General features: G+C 26.7%; 1 protein-coding gene across 4 annotated transcripts; it reads left to right on the top strand.

The window, feature by feature from the left end:
• Positions 1–8,303: 8,303 nt before the first annotated feature.
• On the top strand, positions 8,304–10,032 carry LOC137813280 (uncharacterized protein At2g39795, mitochondrial). Of its 4 annotated transcripts, none has more exons than XR_011081409.1 (4): positions 8,338–8,602; positions 8,712–9,040; positions 9,143–9,400; positions 9,526–10,032. XR_011081409.1 is itself a non-coding variant. In XM_068615395.1 (4 exons), the coding sequence occupies exons 1-3, from the start codon at positions 8,390–8,392 to the stop codon at positions 9,168–9,170; spliced, it is 570 nt and encodes a 189-aa protein (XP_068471496.1). In that variant the 5' UTR covers positions 8,338–8,389; the 3' UTR covers positions 9,171–9,193; positions 9,526–10,032. The 4 variants fall into 4 exon arrangements, 3 of the variants coding, with proteins under 3 accessions (XP_068471494.1, XP_068471496.1, XP_068471495.1); XM_068615395.1 differs by having other exon boundaries at positions 9,143–9,193; XM_068615394.1 differs by lacking the exon at positions 9,143–9,400 and having other exon boundaries at positions 8,340–8,602; positions 9,526–9,689; positions 9,874–10,032.
• Positions 10,033–22,719: the final 12,687 nt, after the last annotated feature.

Here is a 22,719-nt window from a genome sequence, read left to right as displayed (position 1 = left end):
AAAGCTAATCATCACGAGTGAACCTACTTAATACTAGATTTCTTATTAAAATGTAATGAAATTTTAATCTAACACATTTACTTTAAAGTTTCTTCTTTTATTTTATAAGAAATGTATAAATATAAAAATAGATAGAAAATAAGAAAGTAATTCATAAAAAAATAACTAATATTATCCTAATTTTTGGAAGGACAAATGAATAAATTTAAAAATCTGACAATTAAAATGAAGCTGAAAAAGAAAAAGTAGTTTTTTAATTTAAATATTTATTGTCTTGAAAAAGATTTATACTATTAGGTTTTACTTTTCACATGATTCATGAATCTTTTGGTAAGCCAATTATTTTGAGTATTTAATATTCAGTAACTGTATTGAATAGATTTTTTTTTCAAAAAAATCTAGCAATTAAAAAATACTTTTTTATTGATGAATTTGTTTTGTTTTTTTTATGTGATGCATGAATCTTTCACGTGACTTATCCATCTGCGTTTGAGTTTAGTAAGACTATTATTTCGAGTATCTAGTGTTCAAGAATTGTATTGGTTAAATCTTTGAAAATTTTAACAATTCAAAAAAAAAAATGGTAATTTTTTATTGAAGATTTTTTTAAAAAATTATAAGATTTGTTTGGCTTTTTTCATATGCATGAATTGTTCACTTTATTTAGTAATACTAATATATTGAGTAATTTACACATTTGATGGTTTAATTCTTTTAAGATATATTATATATCCATCTTTTGAGAAAAGTATTTTCCTTTTTATAGGATATTTTTAATATTATTCTTTATATTAATTATAGTAATTTATACATATATTATACTGTTAATAAAAAATATTAAAATAAATTTATAATAATAATTTTAAAATTTATTATAAACATAATTTTTAATTAATATAAAAATAGTACTACCATTTATTAACCTCTTTAAATTATTCCGAATAAATTAATAATTATTTTAAACATAACTATTTTTTATTATTTTTATCATTATGATAATTACTACTATTGATTGACTTATAGGTCATATATGCCCACACTACTTATAGAAAAAAGTGTACATATTTGACTTGTTTTGACCTGTAAAGAAAAGATTTATTGACCACTCTCACTAGTTAAAGAAAGATTTAGTTTCTCCTACAAATAATTATACTCAGTAATCTATATTTTTATGAATATTTTTTTAATTAATGTATTAACAATTCGTATAAAATTAAGAGAGTCTACTTCTATTGATTGAATAAGACACTCCTTAAAAGAAATTACCACTGGTTTAATTCTTGTTAATATAATTTAACAATATCTACAAATATAGGATGCTACTTTATTGTTCAATTAATATATACAAATATTTATTATAAATAAATTATTTAACTATTTCTTTTAGATCTTATGATTTTTTTTTGTCTAAATAAGTTTTTATGGATTTAAGAAAAAAAAAAGTTTAGATTGATGAGGTATGAATATTTTAATTGAATTAAGTTTATAAAGTTATAAATTAAAAAATAAATATTTTATCTTATAAATGATTTATTGTCTAAAATTTATTTTATTAGATTTCTTTTTAAGATTTGAGAGAATTTTTTCTTTAATATTTTCTTTTTAGTTCTTTACATAGGATTTTGATTTGAGAGAAGTTTAAATCAAACTCAATTTGATCAGTAGGAGTCATTAGCCTATGTTTTGTATTTCTATGTGTTTTTTTTACATTTTTTCTTCTTATTTTATGTAAAATTCTAGAAGGATAAATTCATAAATCGAGCTTGCATGTGAAGTTTAAGAGGGAAAGAAACATTAATACAAATTTAAGGTTGTTTTTGGTGTTTGGTTTCTAAGTTGAAATTCGTATAATCATGAGATTTATTTTATTTTTTTATGTGAATTTTATATTTAACTAAGATTTAGCATAACTTTCAATACAAAACTTAGAATTAGGTAATTCCAAAACAAGGTAAAAGTTTTTAACACTTATTTTGACACTTAAAATATTAAACAAAGTTTTGAAAAACCTCCTAAACTTGTAGAGTTCTAATTAGAAAGAAAAAAACATAAGGATAAAAAACATAAGCATATTTGATAAGCCTTAAGGATGAATAAATAAAAAATTCTTGATAAGATCAAATGGTTCAAGAAAAAATTCTAAGGTTAACGTTTGTTTCAAAGGGGAGAAAGGCACACAAACATTGCTGGTAAGAAAAAACAAAGGAATCCACATAACCAAAACAAAAAAAGGCACAAAAATTGAAAAAAAAAATTCATACAAAACTTTCTTTACAAATGTGCGAAGAAAGTTGTATATTTATATATATTTTTAATTAATTAATTTTAATTTACTTTTTTATTTTAAACTTAAATTATTTTTATTTTTATTTAAAATATAATTATAATTTAAATATAAAAAATATAAAATTACTTTTTTTTCATTCCTTTGTTTGCATACCCTTCCATTTTCTTCTCAATTTGGGATTTGACTTTCTTATGCAACTTCTAAACACATTTTAGTTTAACAAGCCTAGACTTATGTTTAAATTCAGAAATGTTAGAAAAATGCAACAAATTCGAAGGAGTCAATAAATTACAACTATAAAGAATTAGGAAGAATAACAATTGAGTCTACTATGTATAGTCTTACTATAAGCAAATTTTCAACATGTTGCAAACACTTTTTCCAATTTTTAAAAGTTTTCTTAATAATAGATTAAAAAAAAGAGTAGAAAGGATTTTATTCATCACTTTGGTCTGCCGATTTGTTTAGGAGTGACAAATTTTTGTAAATAACAATTTACTTCCAATCTTATCCCACAAAAACCATAAGATGTGACTACGAAATTTGGAATCTCGATCAATTAGGACATTCTAAGCAACATATACAATCTAATCACCTCTTTGAAGAACAAGTCAACAACATAACGTGTATTATCTACTTTCTTGCAAGGTATAAATTATGTCATCTTAGAAAACCTAGCAACCACTACAAATATTGAATCCTTTCCTCTTTAAGGAAAACCTAAAGCAAAGTCCATATAATTACCAAACCAATGATGTTTTAGAATAAGTAAGGGACAACTTTAGATTTAGTTTTATTGAAAACAATACATTTATCACATAACGTATGCACATCATGTCTCATATGAGGTTAGTCAAAATGTTCATGCAAGATGTCATTATTTTTTTTTTGCATCCTAAAGTGACCTTTAATTTCCCTTCATATCCCTCTTTAACATGAATTTTCCTAATTAAACTTTTAGAAAGACGGAGTTTCTTATCATTAACTACATATCCATCATGTTTAAAGTACCCCTTAGATGTAGTATGAGAACATGTATGATAGATATGGGAAAATTAACATCATGCTCATATAATTCCTTAATGTACTTAAAACCATGAAACTTAGTTTCAAGATAGATAGTAAATCATACATATGAGACAAAGCATCAACAACCACATTTGATTTACTTTTCTTATGCTAGATTACATTTAGGAATTGTTCAAGAAACTTCACCCACTTGATATGTCTCTTTATCAACTTACTTTGTCCTTTCAAATACTTTAAAGATTCATGATCATTATAAATAACAAATTCTTTAGGCAAAATATAAGTTATCATATTTGCAATTCTTTAATTAATGCATGCAACTTCCTATCATATGTGGGGTAGTTAAGAATAACCCCATTTAGTTTCTTACCAAAATAAACAATTGAATGTCTCGTATCTATATAACTTTTATTCTCACCCCTAGTATATCACATATTTCTACTTCTAAAACATCCTTTCTTCCTCCACTATTGGTGGACCTGCTAGGAGATGAAGGAGATCTCATCGCCTACCTCATAATTTTCTTGACCTAAAGGTCCTTTTTCTGGTTCTTCCACCTTAAGAGTCTTGGTGCATGTATACTTGGAGTTACGGACTTTGAGTGTTAGATTTCTTTTCTTGAAAGCTTCATCTTGTTATAATTGTAGCTTATGCAACTCTATGGTTTCGATAAGCTCTTTTTTGGACATCTTGCCCAACCTCTTAGAATTCTTAAGGTTCTAACTTTGTGTTCTCCACACTATTGGAAAACTACAAAGAATATTATCAATGAAATCATAATTATTATTGCATTTAGTTATAACCCTAAGCTCATCCAATATGGTTTGAGCGATTCTTTGAATCTTTTTTCTAGAGTAGTTAGGGTTTTGCTTCAATTCACATCAGTCTTCATCATCATGTAATTGTAGTTGTAATGGATGGGGTCAGTACAAGCATTGTTAATCTGGTCATGGTGGTGCGAGCAAGAGTGTCTTCGTTGCACCCATTTGCGATTGTGGAAATTTTGCTTTTTAGAGAACAATAACAATTATAAAAGGAAGCGATTTTGGGGTTGTCCTAAGTAAAAGGTGAAATTTATTAAACTTATTTTCCTGCAACCATGTGCATGTTATGTCAAAGTTATTATTTTTTTGGTTTTATGCTTTTACGGAAAACAAAGTAGGAATAACATAGTGTTGAGTTGTAATTTCTTAAAATAGTGCGTTCAAGACATTGACGATGAAAAGAATGCAATTATTGTCAAACAAAGGAATAAAAAAATGTAATCTAGAGAAACATTTGAACGTGTCTAGAAAATGGATTCCGATATTGTTAGTGGTTGTGTGTTTTGTTGTTGTTATTAACATTATTATGTTGTCAATGTTGTTAAAAATCTCATTACTATTTTGATATTGTGATGTAATGACTTGATGTAATGTTCATTTTAATCAATGACTATTTGAAGTTCTTGCCATATTGGTTTAAGTATTATGTAATATGTATTAGTGATGACTTTCTACAGCAAATGCACCGCGTTATCAGAAGTAATAATTTGTTTCAAGTGTACCTATTGGCAGAATCCATATATACATAAAATTCTTATCTGCATGTCACATGATCATCAATTAATATCATCTCAATTTAATAAAAGGACCAAATTACATATTTTTTTAAAAAAATTTAAGATAAAATTATATTTTTTTAAAATCACTTTTACCAAATGTTGGTCATCAATGTTATGTTAGACCAAAAAATAGTTTACCTATTTTTTTTTATACTTTGTGACTATTTCATTCTTTCATTCAATTCATATTATATTTTCACATTCTCACATTAATTCTTATGTCTTGTATCATGTTTTGTATTTGTAATTGTAAATATATATATATATATATTTATATATATATATATATATATTTATATTTATATATATTAAATCATTATTATATATAATAAATATGAGATGTTACAACTAAAAACTGAAACTGTTATTCCACAAAATTTTCTTCCGGCAAATTAGTCTAAAACATTTTGGCAAATTCCTTAAATCCAAATTTTTGAAGGATAAAAACTAAATAACTTTTTATATGAATAAAAATAAAAACTGGCTATTAAAATTGGTGGAACTATTTAAATGTATCTAAATTGTCTTATAATATAATATAATATAATACGCACATACGACTCCTCCATACCATTTGGCTATTGATAAGATGCCTATTGCATGTTCTTAAATTCTTGGAATTCTCTATTTTTTTGTCCTTTTTGATAAATTCAATTCATCTAAAATGTCAACAAAATATGAAACTCCAGCTAATTATTGAGATCAGATCCCATAATATTTTATATAAAAAAAAGTTACACACACTTCTATTATTATTATTATTATTATTATTATTATTATATTATATATAGTAATATTTATTTCTAATAACCATAATCACAATTGTTAGTATAATAATTATAACACTTTTAATCTTTAAAAGACATGTTTTCTCACATTGTAGAGGAATAAAACCCATGCATGCAAAGAATTTTGCCTTCAAAACTATCCATGGAAAAGCAAACAAACTTCTGCCAACAGGTTGAAAAAAATGCAACAATAATATTTTTCTTTAATCAATATGAAAGAATATTCTTATTAGAAAATTCGAGGGAATATTATATATATATATATATATATATATATATTTTATCAACTATAACTTTATTTTTATTATCAAATAACCATAACTTTTTCGAAAAGTTAACCATAACAATTAAAAATACACTATTACTGGTTAAAACTTTTATAAACTAAAAAATCACGAGAAAACCTTTTCTTAACAAGAACTGGGACCCAAAATATACTTTATTTTTTAATGAACTTCAGTTAATAAAAATATATGTTTAAAGTGAAATTATTTTCGCCCAAGACTGCTATGGTTTCGATTAATTTTCACTTCATACATGATTAATTAAATCTTTCTTGCAAATTGAAAAACTTATTATATATATATATATATATATTCTAGTTTAATATAGTTGTTAGAAGTTTTGGATGAGAGACAGTAAAAACTATTTAATAATTTTTCATTATAAACAAGGTATTGTTAGCATTTTGTATAATGATTAATTTTGAAAAGGGCGATAATATCGATCATGGTATTTTCAATCTATAAATTATCATTCTTTTGAAAATATAAAAACAAATACATCTTTTTTAAATCAATATTGTTAAGTTGCTAATTTAGTTTTATTATCATTATTTAATATTGGGTAGAAATAATGATTTTAAAAGTCTCAATTTTAGTTTTAAGCAATGATGTTTTAAAAGATTTAAATGCATTTATTAATTTTGGATTTTTAATATTTTTAACAATAAAAACATCATATACACAAACTTAATAAGGATTTTTCCCTCATAAATAATAGAATATGAAAATTAAAAGGTAAAAGAATTTACATACATCACTTCTTAAGTAAAATTCATCATAGAAATAAGAAAATAGGATTTTTTAAATAAAATATTCTTTAGCACTAAAATTATATTTATGAATTTATATTAGTGAGAACCATAATAAAACTTTTAAATAATTGCTCAAAACTAAAATAAATAAATAATTTTATTCTTACAACAAATATAATTAATAAAAACATTTAGAATAAATAATAAAGGAAGTTTAAAAACAATGCATATGAATTAGCCTGCAAAAACCAAAAGTTAATGCATAAAACTCGCATCTCAGAGTGCTTTTTATTTCTTTATTTTTTTATAATTTACTCATCCTTTGGTACCAAAGGAATCGATGCTTTCTTTCTTTTCCCATCTTTTTGCTCTTTTTTCTTTCTTGAAGAGAAGCAATAGGATGCTTTTAGGGAAGGTTAGTTGAAAAATATTATTATTTTGAGTGCTTTTAATCACTTTAAAAGCAGAAAATTCGACTAAAATCAAATTTAGTGTTGGCTTTTTATTTTCATGTTTATCCTTATTCTAGATAACTAATAATAATAATTATTTATTAAATAATATATCCTTTATATGGACCATAATATACCTACTATTTCTTACATCTAAGAAAATCATGTCATTAATTATTCTATTACTTGCTGAATATCCATTTAAAAATTATCAACAATTTATAGTCATAGATATCCATAACTTTTTTTAAAAAAAAAAATGTTAATTTTAAATGAAATTATTCTTTAAAATATAAATGTAAACGTTTTTTTTATCTTAAAATGTATTTCTAATGAAATTGCATCCTATATTTCTAATAGAAATTAAACTAGTCTCTAATAATATACAAGTTTAAATAAATTAGGCTATAAAGTATAAGTTGAAATGAAACTAATTGCTCTAAAATAATTTTAATTTCACAAATCTAAATAATAAGAAGACATAATCAATAACATTTCAAGTAAATAATATTATAACTATAGAATTTAATATTTTTTTATGAAAAAGTGATTTTCTCACATTTATAAACATTAATGGTATTTGGCGCCTTCAAAGTTTCTTCCACGGAATATAATTTAACAAGTATTTATGTTTCATTTGATTGATTTATAAAACACTTGTTTATCATTAATTTATTCGAATTGATTTATTATGAACCCATGAATATTCTTTGAATTGATTAAAAGTTTTTTTTTCACTTCATTTCTTCAAAAAATTTGGCTACATCCCATTCATTTTTATTTTGAAAAAACATTCTGAAATGTTATATACTGGAAAACCGATTACAAAATGAGTAGGGGTGTACAAGAATATTAGGAGGTGCAAGAAGAAATAATTATTAAAGGTATTTGATGAACAATGGAGTGTAGAAAGAAATTATGAGGGTGCACTGGAAGTCATTTTTTCAGGACAAAGCTAGAATTTTTCTATTTATGGGGTGTAGAAAGAAATTACGAGGGTGCAAAACAATATTAGCCATATCGGTTTCAGAGCCCAACTAATGTAACGGTCCAAAAGGCTAACAACGAAAAACCAAAATCCCCGTGGAACGATGTCGTATAGCAATCAGCACGGGAACTAAACCCTTCAAATTAAACTTTTAAACCCTTCGCATTTTCCATTTTCCATTTTCAACGATTACGAAATCCGAATCAATGGCTTCTTCCTTCATTCGAACGCTTCAAAGAGTTTGGACAAGGAAACGGAACCCGAGAGCGTTAACAACACTCGCCGCCACCGCGCGTTTCGGAGCCAGAACCTACGGCGCAGAGCCAGAACCACTAACCAAATCGCCCTTCGATTCCAACATCATTCGAATACTCCGAAACGAAATTGACTACCAACACGAATACGCGCCGCCACACCAGGTTAACAGCATTTCCGAATAACCATAAACTAATTTTATTCCGTTCTATTCGTTTAATGAATCCATGTTTTCGTTAGAATTAATGTTTTTAATATTTGTAATGTCTGCAGCCTGAGACTAAATTCAATTCGTTTACGGTTGAAGAGAGACGTGGCGAGCAAGTGGTTACGCTTAAAGGGAAGTTTGGGGAATGTGAGGATCTTAGAATTGAGGCTACGATGTTTGATGGGTGTGAACATGTTCCGGCGTCTGGGGATGATAGTTCTGGAGTGAATGTGCGTCTTCACCTTAGTTTAATTGTGGATATATCGAAGGGGGAAGGTGAAAATGAGTTAGAATTTGTGTGCTCGGCGTGGCCTGAGGGTTTGAATGTCGAGAAAGTTTACCTGTTAAGGCGCGGTCGAATGGCGGCTAGGCCTTACATTGGACCTGATTTCAGGTTTGGAAAATGGCATTTACCTTTTTTATTTTGTTCATTGGTATTAAATTGCGGTCGCGGTTGCTGTTTCGTTGTGATTAGTAATATTGTAGAGTGTTGCAGACGTATTTGGATGATGCGGCTGCGATGACTCCAATAACTGTGGTGCTGCAGGTGGAATTGCGGTTGCTGACTGTCTTTTAAAACCTTGGTGTTTACAGTTACATGGTCCTAAATTGTCTGTCATGATTATGATTTTGTTGCGATGCTTGATATTGTTGAAAAATTGTGGACAAAAAGGCAGCAATTGAGGCTGCAATATGGTTGCTAAGACCCCAAAAGCCTTGACATTGCGGCTGTTGGCCCTTTTCTAAATCCTTGGTTGGTGATGCCAGTTTGAATTGATGAAGAAATTTTGAGTGAAAGAGCTAGCTGTTTTGAAGTTATTTGGTAACTTGAAGTTGGTCTGCTAGTGTTTCTTATGTTTTTTGTTTTTTTTGTTTCAGGGACCTGAGTGCTAAGGTTCAGCATAAGTTTTACGAGTACTTGGATGCAAGGGGAGTGAATGACGAACTTGCGGTTTTCTTGCATGAATATATGATGAACAAGGATAGAATTGAGCTTCTGCGGTGGATGGATAGTCTCAAGTCTTTTGTGGAAAGATAGATAGGTAAGATTGACAATTTGCAACTAGGAATTGTTGTGAACATAAAGTTCTGACATTGGCATTTGGTGTCAATTTATTTATTTGATTCAAATGCATTAAGAATGTTTCACATTAGGAGGCAAGGGTAGGAAATAATGGAGGTTTTGTTTCCTTTTGTGGTTATATGATGAATGAATGATGACCAAAGAAAGATAGAGTTGAACTTCAAGGGTGGATGGATTGTTTCAAGTCTTTTGAAAAGTAGATTGGCAAATCTTGGGAACTAAAAGTTTATGTAAACACGTCTCAGTCTTGATACTCTAGGAATTTACTTCTATAAAATTTCGTTTGATTTGTAGTGTTTGCATCATTATTCTTATTTTCTAAAATCACGCAAGACACAACCTAAGCAATATTGACCAGCAGTAGGACTCTTATATCTGCATTATGTTGTTCTATACATTTTTTAGAGATTTTAGTGGACGAAATTTAGTAACAACAGATTAAAGCGTTACATTGTATTTTAGGAAGAGCAGTGGTTGTACAGGTGATGCTAAATGCACTGTAAATTAATGTCACAAATGTAGAGTTTTCATTGAATATGATTTTATGAATAAGATAAGATCTAAACTTAATGTTTCCTACCCTCAGAAGTGTTAACCAAGTTGTTTTGTCTATTTCGTATTACCCTTGCATTTATGTTCGAAATTCATAATGTGTTTTGCATTTTTATTGTGCTTTATTTGATGATAGACAGATGAATTGACAAGGTCTTACACATTTAAGGATTAAATTGGTCATTTTTGCATTTATCGTTGCATTCAACAGTAGTTTGTATATATTGCTTAGAAGGGGTCCAACCAACATGGCAAAAGGCGTGTATGATGAAAATGCTCTGCATTTTCCAAAATAAATACAAAGCACACTGTAAATTTTTCATACTAAGGTAGATAATCTTGATAGAATATCTTGGGTTATGTGCTTTCTTTAGAGTTCATCATATAAAGCACATCTCATCTCATCGTGTGAGTGTGAGACGTGATGTCCTTCTTTAGTGAAGAGAAAAATAATGAAATTATCCTCTATTTTAGGCTCACTCATTTAATTATAAAGCCAATTTCTAAGTTATTTATTTATATATATATATATATATATATATATATATATTTGTAGAAAACCAAACCATGGAATAGAGAGAGAACCTGACTTGATTTTTTGTTTAACTCTTTTGTTTTTTCTCACACAATTGAGGCTCTCACTCTAAACTCCTTGTTCTGGTTTTCTACAGATATATATATAAAAACAACCTTAAATGCATTCAGATATAAGGAAAAACAATACACCAGAAATGCATTCAGATAACACATTCAAGACAGTGCTTCTGAAAGAAAGCTTTAAAAAAACCTAGTCTTTAGAAGCGCTTTAGAAAAGCATTATGCATTGGAAGCACTATCCTTAATTTCTTTTCTTTCAACTAAACACATGGATTAGGCAAAAGAGTTCGAAGCACATTGGTGAGAGAAGACAGCAAATGCATTTCACTATGCTGAAATTGATTAGATTAGCCATTGTTTTAGCGTTTATTTTTTGGGAATCTTTTTATCTCTGTTTGTGCGATCAGAACATGAATTACTGAACTTCCGAATTCAGTTATTCCTGAAAACCAAAAGGAAAACTATATTTTCACATCCTTAGAATTGTATAATAAACTTGTAATTAAATAATATAGAAAATTATTAAAATAATATTATTATTGGTTGTTAAGTGAATGTAGAAAAAAATGCTGGACTCGAATATCAAGATCCATTCAACAGAATGTAGAGTTACATTATGCCTTAAATGATATTCTTTAGTGTATGGGATATAATCTTCATATATTATTTAAGATTTTTAAATAAGTGCTATTATTAGTTTATTTTAAAGTCATCGTCATTAAAAAATAGTGATTTTACATTTCGGAGGGATAAAGGTTTAAAAAGTAATTTTATGGTGATTAAACTTAAACTTTACTTATTTTTACAAAGAGTATAGAAGCAGTGATTTTAAATTTTAGAAGAGTAAAAAACAATTTTTTTATAGCAATCAAAGTTGAAATTAATTTATTTGGCAGAAAATATATTTATTGAAATTTATTTTATCATCAGTTAGTTTCAATCATTAACACATCAAAATGATTATAGCAGATTCAACTTTGAAGTACTTGTGAACAAGAAATTATAACTAAATGCCCACTTCCAAATAATCATTGCCTCTTTATCTAAAGCATTAGTAATGTGAAATATTTTCTAAGCTTTTCAAGAAAATGTCTTCTAATCCAATGATGAAAAAAGGAGGTGAAATGCACTAAGACACCCTTAGAATTATAAGTGAATTGCAAGAACACATGAACTGAAGGGAAAAAAGCTAACAAACGCAACGTGTTGATTGAATTGGTGGCTAATGGTTTTCTCAATTATGGAAGTTGTTTATGAGTTGGATTCTTGCGTTGAAAACCCTAATGTCAACCTTATCAAGCATCCAATCATTGCAAGTCTAAATGGGAGACCAAGGAGAATGCATTTTCAGAAGTCAACATGTGAATGGGAAGTGCGTTTGTCACTGTAAAGTTATTATTGTTAAGTGTTGGAGAGGAGTTGAATAACCACTTGTAAGAGATAAATTGATTATTATTAATTGAATATTAAAGAGAGAAAATGAATGATAAGTGTAAAATGTAGTCATCTTATTTGTTTAGCAATAGGGTTGAATCCAACACAAAAATTTAAAATCTTCAAGATATTAATTATCAAAGCCCTTTAATGAAACTTCTAATTTTTTTGGATAATGATAAGTTACAAGAAAAGTTTAATACAAGAGAATATTTATTTATTTTTTAAAGTGTTATTATCTTACTAACATGAAAATCAATCATAATGAGTGCTTGAGTGAAACGATCAAGACTACACTTTCAAAATCTTTTCTTTTGAAAAATCCTTCTCCCTCCCTTGTGACATTCTCCTAACCTTCCTTACATTTAATCAATTTTTATTTTTTCATTTTCTTGTTAATTTAACATATTTATCATAGTAATAATGTCTTTCGTACATCACAACACAAACTCAATAAAAAATTAAAATACATTCACTCTTTTCGTACATAGTATTCACGGTTAGAAATAGGTTCATTCGTAGTGAAAACCAACCTCAAAAATTTCGACTAAGAAGATAGACGAAGATCAAACCTTAATGAAGAGATTGTAAAATCTTTTCCTTCTTCTTAGTAAAAATTGTATAAAGTAGTTAGGATTTATTGGACCTTTATTTTGGACCAAAGTAGAGTACGATGTAAATAGAAAAAACAGTATGGTGTAAAATAGTAAAAAAGGAATGCAAATAGAAATGTAGGCAAGGAAGATATGAAGGTCCACATGCCCTCTCTTCAATAGAGAAGATTTTACTCCAATGAAGACATGCCACTTGTCACTCTCCTAATGAAGAGGATTTGCACCAATAAGGTGGTGACACTTGTCACACTCATTTGAGAGGTTTTGAGAGATTTTCTCCTATAAATAAGAGTCTCTTGTACATGATTTTTAACTTTGATTTGAGTAATGAAATGTTGTCCAATTTGTGAGACACTTTTACTTGTTCAAAGTTATCTCTAGAGTTCTTTTCTTGCTAGACAAATTTTTAGCAACAAAATTACAACCTCGCTGAAGTGACTATAGAAGATACTCAAGTCATTACAAGAGAATTTTTAAATAGAAACTAATTTTAGAGATAAAAAATAATTAGTTACTATATTGACTAAATTAGATAATATTCTGAAAACTAAAATAAATTATTGATATCTAAATTAATTTCTATTATCGATAAATAGTATCTAAATTGGTATCTAATTAACTACCAACTTTAGAATCTAAATAATTGATATTATTAATAATAAAAACTAATTTAGTTAACAATAATTTTTTAGTCTTTAAAATAGTATCTAATTTAATTAATATAACAACTATTTTTTTTAAATTAATTTTTATTTAATGATTTTATATTTATAAAACTATGAACTTAAGTTAGACACAAGATTAATTCTTGAATTATTTCTATATTTTGTCTTTCCTCCTTCCTAAAAGTATAGTATTAGGAGTGTATGTGATTACTCCCAAAAAGGATATCAGATAAACAACAACAATTTGAAAAACAACCTTGTTATTTTGGTGATTTTTATTTGTATATAATTTAAGATGTGTCATATTTTTAGAATTAAATGTATTATCTTTGATGATGTATGAACATAAATTAATAAGTTAATTTTTATTTCCATTTTGATATTATGATTTAATCTGTTCTTAACGGTTATACTTATGCGTTAAATATTTAAATTCTTGATAAAAAGAAATATATCAGAGGCTATCTTAAAATTATATTTTCATTAAAATTATTTTAATATATTAAATTATTATTTTTTAATATATTGATTTATTAGGTTGTTAATGTTTCATTACTATAAAACTCCATAAATATAATTTTAAATCATAAGAAGAGATTTCAGAAACCATGTAGGATTATGTTTGATTAAATTTATTTAATATAAGCAAAATTAGAAGAATAGACCTTAATGCATTAATTTCTTATAGCATAGTAGTTAATGTTAAAATATTTATTAAATATCTTTAAGATTTAGTATTCAATAAATATTCTTAAACTTTATTTACAATAAATTGCTACAAATAAGTCATATTACAAGAGTATGTACGGAGAAGTGTTCTAATAACTTGAACTATTTTCAATTACATATATTTATTTATTTGGTTTTATTTATTTCGTATACTATTTATAATAATTTTAATTATATATAAAGACCAATTTTACCAAAGTCATCGTGAAGGTATAATATTTCACATTAACAAAAAAATAATTTTAATGTCGTGCTCATTTGTGAATGTACGAAAACTTACAATTATAGTTATGGTATCAAATTTAATAAGCATGATTAATTAAAAATTATAGACTGTATAACTTGTAAAAGAAGTGTCATAAAAATTAAAAAACCTATCATAAATAATAGTTTGTGGTTAAATAATCACCCGTTCTTATTTATAAATATATTGTAATTACTTTTACTTCATTCGTTGATATTTTTTTATAAAATATTTTAATTTGAATTTGTGTCTGACATTGGTTGCACCATCATAATACTATTTACTTTTTGTTTTAGGTAAAAATTTGAAAGAAAAAATATTAAGGAATTAATAAAATTTCCTTCAATTAACTTATTTTCTTAATGTATGTGAAGTTATTTTTTCTTAGTGGTTGTAGGGTTTATCTTTGGAATGAGAGTTCTTTTTCTCGTATCAGTACACAAATTTAAAGCTGGTGGGCCAAAAGTAGTTTTTAAGGTTAAGGTTAGAAGGAATACTTTAAATTTTTTTTTTATCAGCAATGAATAAATTAAATTAGAGGGTTACTTCAGGGGTAACCCAACCCGTATACACAATCACAAAGTTCCATTCCTTGTGGTATTGAACAAAATCAATTACCCAAAGGTTCTGAAACTTTAGATGTCAAAAACCTACAACTAATGATTCCAAACTGGTGTACACAGGTAAATTCTGTACCAGTTTTTCCTAATAATATTACACTTGAAATTTTTGTTTGCCACTTGTGTTCATATGGTTTTCTAATCAATATTATTTTTCTTGTCGATAAAAATATATTTTTTTATTGGTGTAGTAATATAAATTCCTTTATACTAGAAATGCAATACTAAACATACGTAATTTTTTTTAATGAGTACAAAAATATGCATGGTGCAGATAATACAAGAAATTTTTTAAATAAGAATTAATTATAAAATATAAAGTAATTAATTATTATATTAATTAAATTAGATACTATTTTATAAATTATAATTATTAATATTTTAAATAGTTTTTATTATTAGTAAAAATTTATAATCCAGATTTTAAATTAATATTTAATTAGTTATCAATTAATTTAAATTTTAGAATTAATAGTTAAACATTATAAACTAATTAGATACTAATTTAAAAAATAATTTAAATTTTTTAATAACTGTAAAAATTATTTTAAATATTAATAATTTTTTAATTTATAAATGATGTTTAATTTAATTAACATAATAGTTAATTACTATTAGTATATAAAAATAATTTTTATTTATCCTACTATTCCTCATTACAAAACGATATTTTGATTCAATTGGTTAGACATTTGATTAACAATGAGAAACAAGACGTGATTAACTGATAATATGGCGGAAATCAAGCAAGCTTTCTACATAAGTCTATTGTTTTCTTAAATTAATTATTGAAGTTCAAAGTTGAAATACACCAATCAAATATGAAAGTATGTCAAAATTTTAAACACAGTGTGTACCAGCTGTTACAAAATTGTTTGGTTTAATCAGTGCTTTCACATTCAAACTGTGGATACATGAACATGTTAAAGATTCTTCAACATTGTTCTTAATATATAATTAAAAAAATAAAAGTGTTGTCCATCATACAAAGGGGAATAAATGGTGGCATATGAATGGATTTTAAGGGTTAAAGTATATCTTATAAGTGTTAATTAGTCTATTTTTGTTATTAGAAATATATATTAAAGATTCCAAGTAATTATTTTAGATATGTTTGAGTTAATATTAATATAAATCATTATAACACTATAAAAAAAATCATAAAATAGAAACCAATTTTACATACCAAAATTAATTAATTGTTATAGTTACTGACCATTTTAGAAACTAAAAATAAACTTTTAGTTTCTATTATTGTTAAATGATTTTTAAATTGGTCTCTAATTAGCTACCAAGGTTTTTGCTACCAAATTTAGAATCCAAATAATTAGTAGTTGAAACTTTGATCGTTAATTAGAGATCAATTTAGAAACTATTCAACAATAATAGAAACTAATTTAAAAACAAAATTTTTTGTTAGTGTCTAAAATATATCTAATTTAGTTACTATAACAACTAATTAATTTTGGTTTCTAAAATTAGTTTCTATTTCATGATTTTCTTGTAGTGTAAAATCTTATTTTACAAGTTAGTTTTATGAAATTGAGTATAGTTAAATTTTTTTTTTTTTAAATTGGTATTAGAGTTTTTTAAAGAGTCTACTTTAATCAAATTTATTAGGTCGTCATCAGTGCAGAAAAAACTCTTAGACAATGGTATTTATAGCTCTTAGCCATTGGTTTTACAACCATAGTCTATACTATTAGTAATAAACGGTTTTTAGTTGTTGTTTATAAGACATATTTAGACGAAGATTATTTTGATCGACCGTAATGTATATTGAAAATCAAATGTGATCAAAATATACTCAAAGAAAAAGGATATAGATGACGGTTTTGACCAAAATCAATTGTATATACTTAAAGAAGGATATAAACGAAAACTATGGTTTATATTACCATTATATTTTTTCTAATTTTATGTTGTGAGATTTCTAATTCTTAACTTGATTAAGAAACCTATATCGATTAATAATAAAACCAAATTATATAATATATGAAACAGTTGGAAGTTCACCTAAACCAAATATAAAGTTGATTTTAGAAAATTAAGATATTGTTATAGTATAATTTTTGGAATAGTAGGCTAAGAAAAGTGTTTGAAATGAGTGGGCATGTGGTGATGGGAAAGGGCCACGTTAGGTAATTATTATTTAGAAGCAAAACCTTTGTCCTTCTTAGAGTGGGGTCGCCATAGATGTCACAGTACTTTGAAATATAAAACACACGAATCTTTCCTAGATTTGAGGCCACTCTTGATGACAGAGACCTACTACATTAACCCATCTACGACAAAAATGCCTTCGTATGCCAAAACCAACATAATACATAAACTCTTATTTTATCTTCATCATGTTATCCATTTCCCAACGCACCACTTACCTCTTTCTTCTAATCACATCATTTTTCCATTTATTTATCTGCTCAAGGATTCTAATTATCACATATATTAGTTCAAGATTCTAAATTTCTAATTTAACAAAGCAATATAACTAAAGTTAATGTATATTATACGATATTCCTAACGTAAACAAATTTGATTATATTGATGATGATTAATTAATTTTTAACATAAATTAATATCTAATTCTAAATTATAAATAAAAAAATAATTATAATTGAAAAATAAATATTGAAAAATACTTTCATGGAAGTGCTCACACAAGAAGGAGTGACCATGACAATGGAAGGAAAGAACATGAGAAGAGATATTCACATCGTTAGAAGAGGCCAAGGGAGATGAGGGTTGGACATAGTTCGTGTGAGAAACATGAGAGAATAATGGACCTTTGTCATTGACAATGATATTCATAATTTAGCATTGCATTGACAATAATGGAAGAGAAGATACCAAAGAGCATAGACGACGACGTGAAAAAAGTGAAGAAATTTATCTGAGAGACAAATTAAGACTTATGACAATGATTCTAATAGTAACTTTTATTATAATTAAATATGACTTTTATTTATTTATTTTAGAATAGTTGCCATTGAGTTATTTCTAAGGTAAACATTTTTAAAAATTTGAACTTAATTACAAAATTATCAATTATCATCTTATTCTTATGAGATTTTTTATTTATCGACAATTAAAGAATGAATAAATAAGAGTGTTTTAGGGATACTTTAACTCTATTACAAAAACTACTTCAAGAATCTAACTTGTGTGTTTCAACAGAAAAAAAGCAGAACACATAAAAACATATGAACCTACTAATCACCGTAAGAAGGACCAAATACAACCATATAAGATGATACACCAAAAGTAGGACCAAACACAACCATATAAGGTGATACACAAAAAGTGTGAACAAAAAGAGTATCTATACCTAAGCAAAGGAGATAGCTACAAAAAAGATAACACCAACATATTTCATCATTCAAGCTCACACTCCCACTGATATCTTAAGAAAAAAGATAAAATCATTCTCAACTTCTTTAATGTTCGATAATATTGTGACAAATGCTAAAATGAAGGTCAACAAATTCCAACCCATTGGTTATTTCATCCTTCCAATCAACTCTTTTCTTCTAGCGTTCTCTTGATTGCTACCGACCCACATAGAGATTTACTAAACTCCGAGAGGGGACCTGCATCCTACACAACCAACCAAGTAAAAAAACAGGGAAAAAAAACTAGACAAAACCTCCTCACACTAGGTTAGTACAAACACACAATAGATATGCACAACAATGCTACTTCAACCAACTTTCCACAAAAGGACTAAAGATCAACAAAATAAGGCAAATGTAGAGAAGAGTAGATAACTGATTTTTTTTAAAGACATGTTTTGTACTAGGGAATTGATTTTAAAGAATTTTGTATGTTTTCAAAATTACTTTTGAAGATATTAATACTCTTTAAAATGCATTATGAAAGAAGAAATTGTATAACTTGCAACTACATGTATAACTTGTATTCATACTTGAGCTATCTATGTTGATCTTGAGCTTGGCTGAAGAGGTTTTATGTCTTTGCAGGTTTGATTCAGAAGTGAGATATCTTTAGGAGGAAGAGTAAGTAAGACAAAATGGTTAAGAAAGTCTAGATGGAATCTGCAATGAGGGAGGAATATTGTCAAGGTTGGAGGGAAGACGAAATCAGAAGCATCTAACAAAAGTGGTGTCTTAAAGAAAAAGAGGAAGGACGGAAGATGTAACAGAGGAAGGAAGATGAAGGAAGAAATAAGTATATGTAGAACTGTTATTGAGCATTCTTGTTTGTAGTAGTGTTTAACTTTATGATGACCCGTGCAAGCACTTAGGTGCTACTGCTATATTTGGAATCACCAACATCAATAGAGATAATAATTGAAGGAATGTGGCATAGTGAACTCTTTGAGAAGATGGAATTATGCAGAATATGCTTATGTTAGTAACTATGCCAAAACACAAATTGTAGGATGTTTAGGCCTTTAAAGCTTGTTGCATAATTCTGCAAGAAGCCTAGACTTTCAAATGTATTGGTCTTATTTGTGTTTTTTTTTTTTGTTAAAGATTGTAATGTTTATGGATTTGTAAGAAAGATGGAAAGGTTGTAGACACTTGTATAAGGGTTGTGACATCCCTGAAGTGTCCCTTTTAAGTCATTTATTCTTTGTTAATAAAAAAAAATACTTATAACTTCTTTCTAGATTGTAATGTCTTCTTCTAGTGAAGATATTTTCTTTCTTCTCTTTTTCATGGGTGACAAAGTGGGTCTTGGTTTATGGACCGACCTACCAACCTATCAAAATTTGGTCGGCTAAGTAAGTGCTTTCAACTCACCAGCTTGTTTCTCTTCAATTAAAAATAAAATAAAATAATTTAAAAATAACTATTTTATATTAGATTGATTAGATGAAAGATGCAAATATGCAATAATGATATAACTTCAATTACTAAGTGTTACACATTAAATTTTAATTATTAATTGTAATGGACACTATAAGAAAAAAGGATTTTAACGAAGATTATTTACCAGAAGTTAATATAATCTTAGAAATTGATTTAATTAATAAAGGTTTTTTTAATCTTCGTTAATTTCTAAAGGTTATTCTAAAACCTCAGCAAAATAACGGAGGTTCTTTTAACCTTCGTTAAATTCCAAAGGTTTATTTTAAACCTCATCAAAATAACAGAGGTTTTTTTAACCTTCGCTAAATTCCAAAGGTTTATTCTTAAATCTCATAAAAATAATGGAGGTTTTTTTAACTTTCAGTAAGTATCAAAAGTTTATTTTACAACCTCAACAAATTAACGGAAGTCTTTTAACCTTTGTTACGTTTCAAAGGTTTATTCTAAAATTTCAACAAAATAACGGAGGTTTTTTTAACATTTGTTAAATTCCAAAGATTTATTGTAGAACCTCAATAAAAAACCCAAAATTTTTCAAACTTCAATAAATAAATAAAATTAAATCCAGTTATAAATAAATAATTAAAAATTATATAGTTTTAATATATTTTATAACTAAATTCTCTAAAATTTTGAAATTGCAACTTTACATTACAAATAAGTTTTTTAAAGTTTCAAAATTTTATTTTAAAAACTCAGCAAAATAACCTTGAATAATAAGTATTTCAACAACTAATCTTGGATAATAAGTATTTCAACAACATCTGCATATTTCTTATGATTGATGGTAGTTTATTTATATAATTCCTAGGTTTTTTTTTTGTTACGAACTCACACTTAAAAAAATATGACTTATTTTGTTGTACCTTTTGATGTACGCAAATTTTATGTGCAATTTTAGTTTTAGTTATAATTGTTAATATTTAATTCTCATAATTTTGAAATATTTTAAATTAAGACATTTATTTTAAAATGCATCTAATAATTACTTCACTCTAAAAGTGAGAAGTAAGAAAGTTAATTTCTCCTCGTAATATGTTCTTGTAATATTTAGCCAAGAACACACATGACTTTGAAGCCCATATCTGACAGATAATGCAATTATTTAGGATATATAAAGTAGTGATAAACACTAGTTGTTGTCGAGCTAGGTAATAGTGGCTTGTGACCCAAGTTAGGACAATAAGGTGATGGAAGAAGCAATATTGGAGTAAGAAGAAGATAATGCCTTATTTAGTCTTTCTTCTCCTTAGATATAATAGACATAAGTGTGGCTGAATTGTGATTCCTTACTAGGATTGCCGTCGACAGCCATTAAGCCTGTGTTAGAGAGTAGTGTGTATACAGTGGAAGAGAGAAGTTAGGAGGATCGTTAGAGATGGTGGAAAATGGGGTTGGAGGTTATTTCAAATGACAAATCATTTTACAAAAATTTTGAACTCATGGTATTTTACGGAGGTTCTTAAACCCATGGTATTTTACGAAGGTTCTTAAATTCATGATATTTAATAGGGGTTCTGAAAGACTTTTTCCTGAGGTTTAAAAAAATCCTGGATAACACGTTTTCTAGGGATGATTTAACGGGAGAAACTGCAACTCAAAGTAAATGATCTAATAGAGGTTTTAACTCTTGATAATGTAAAAATAAATCCCCGCTAAAACCATTTTTTCTTGTAGTGGAATAATTTAACAAGGAAAGATAATATTTATTTTAATTTATTCTATTTGGATAATAATTAATCGATAAAAATTTAAAAAAATATCTATATAAATAAACGTGCTTTTAATATATATTGAAAAACACTAAAAGTAATATATATTAAAAGTATGCAAGCTAAGGTTTGGTCTTAGATTTATGCAAAATCTCGTTCTGCTTTGTTTCCCTTTTCCAGTTGGTGTTTGGAACCTTTGGAATGTATGAGGTTGGTCTGGTCGTTTGTTGCGATGTTTGGTTTTCTTGTATGTTAGTAATAAGGGGTGTTAGGCTGAGTTTGAGCTAGTTTATGTTATTGTTTTATTGTTATTATTATTATTATTATTATTATTATTATTTATAAGGGTTGATGAAGTGGTTCGTTTTTTATATTTAATTGTCATTGCCGATAATATATATATATATATATATATATATATATATATATATATGAAAAAATTTAAAAGTACAAAAAATAAAAAAAGTATTGATGGTCGACACGCCCACTAATTAGACGGATCAAGATTTTTGACTTGTTTTATTATAGCGAGTCAACCTGACTCACCTAATTTGAGGTGTGTCAACAATTAGTCGAGTCAAAATTGAATAGAATGACCTATTTTATCACATCTATTTTTTTTTTATTAATTAATGATAATGTATTTTACAAAAAATATCACTCCATTGATAATTTATATATATATATATATATATATATATAATATGATCATAAATGCTAATTATTCATTTGCACCATGTTTTGAAAACAATATACATAAAATATGTTGCTGATACACATTCATGGAGCATCAACCTCTTGAGAAGGTAGCAATATTCCATAGTATTTTTCCATTATTTTACAGATTAAATTTCAAATTGTGCTATGAAAGTGGGAATAGTCGTGCCAAATATTCAATTCAATCTTGAGACTGATCCACAAGAGTTACAGAGCTTGAAAAAAAAAACACTTCATCCTCTAGTGACAGAATAGGGGGAAAAGGTGATG

Source organism: Phaseolus vulgaris, chromosome 1 (genome assembly GCF_000499845.2).
Source record: "Phaseolus vulgaris cultivar G19833 chromosome 1, P. vulgaris v2.0, whole genome shotgun sequence".
In the NCBI taxonomy this organism is placed as follows: Eukaryota; Viridiplantae; Streptophyta; class Magnoliopsida; order Fabales; family Fabaceae; genus Phaseolus; species Phaseolus vulgaris.
Note: the sequence above shows the minus strand (reverse complement) of the source record. Positions and strands in the feature narration are given on the sequence as shown.

Coding starts and splice junctions, on each gene's coding strand:
- LOC137813280 (XM_068615393.1), top strand. CDS start 8,390: ATGGCTTCTTCCTTCATTCGAACGCTTCAAAGAGTTTGGACAAGGAAA. Junction 8,603..8,711: donor AATACGCGCCGCCACACCAG/GTTAACAGCATT, acceptor TAATGTCTGCAG/CCTGAGACTAAATTCAATTC. Junction 9,041..9,525: donor TACATTGGACCTGATTTCAG/GTTTGGAAAATG, acceptor TTTTTGTTTCAG/GGACCTGAGTGCTAAGGTTC.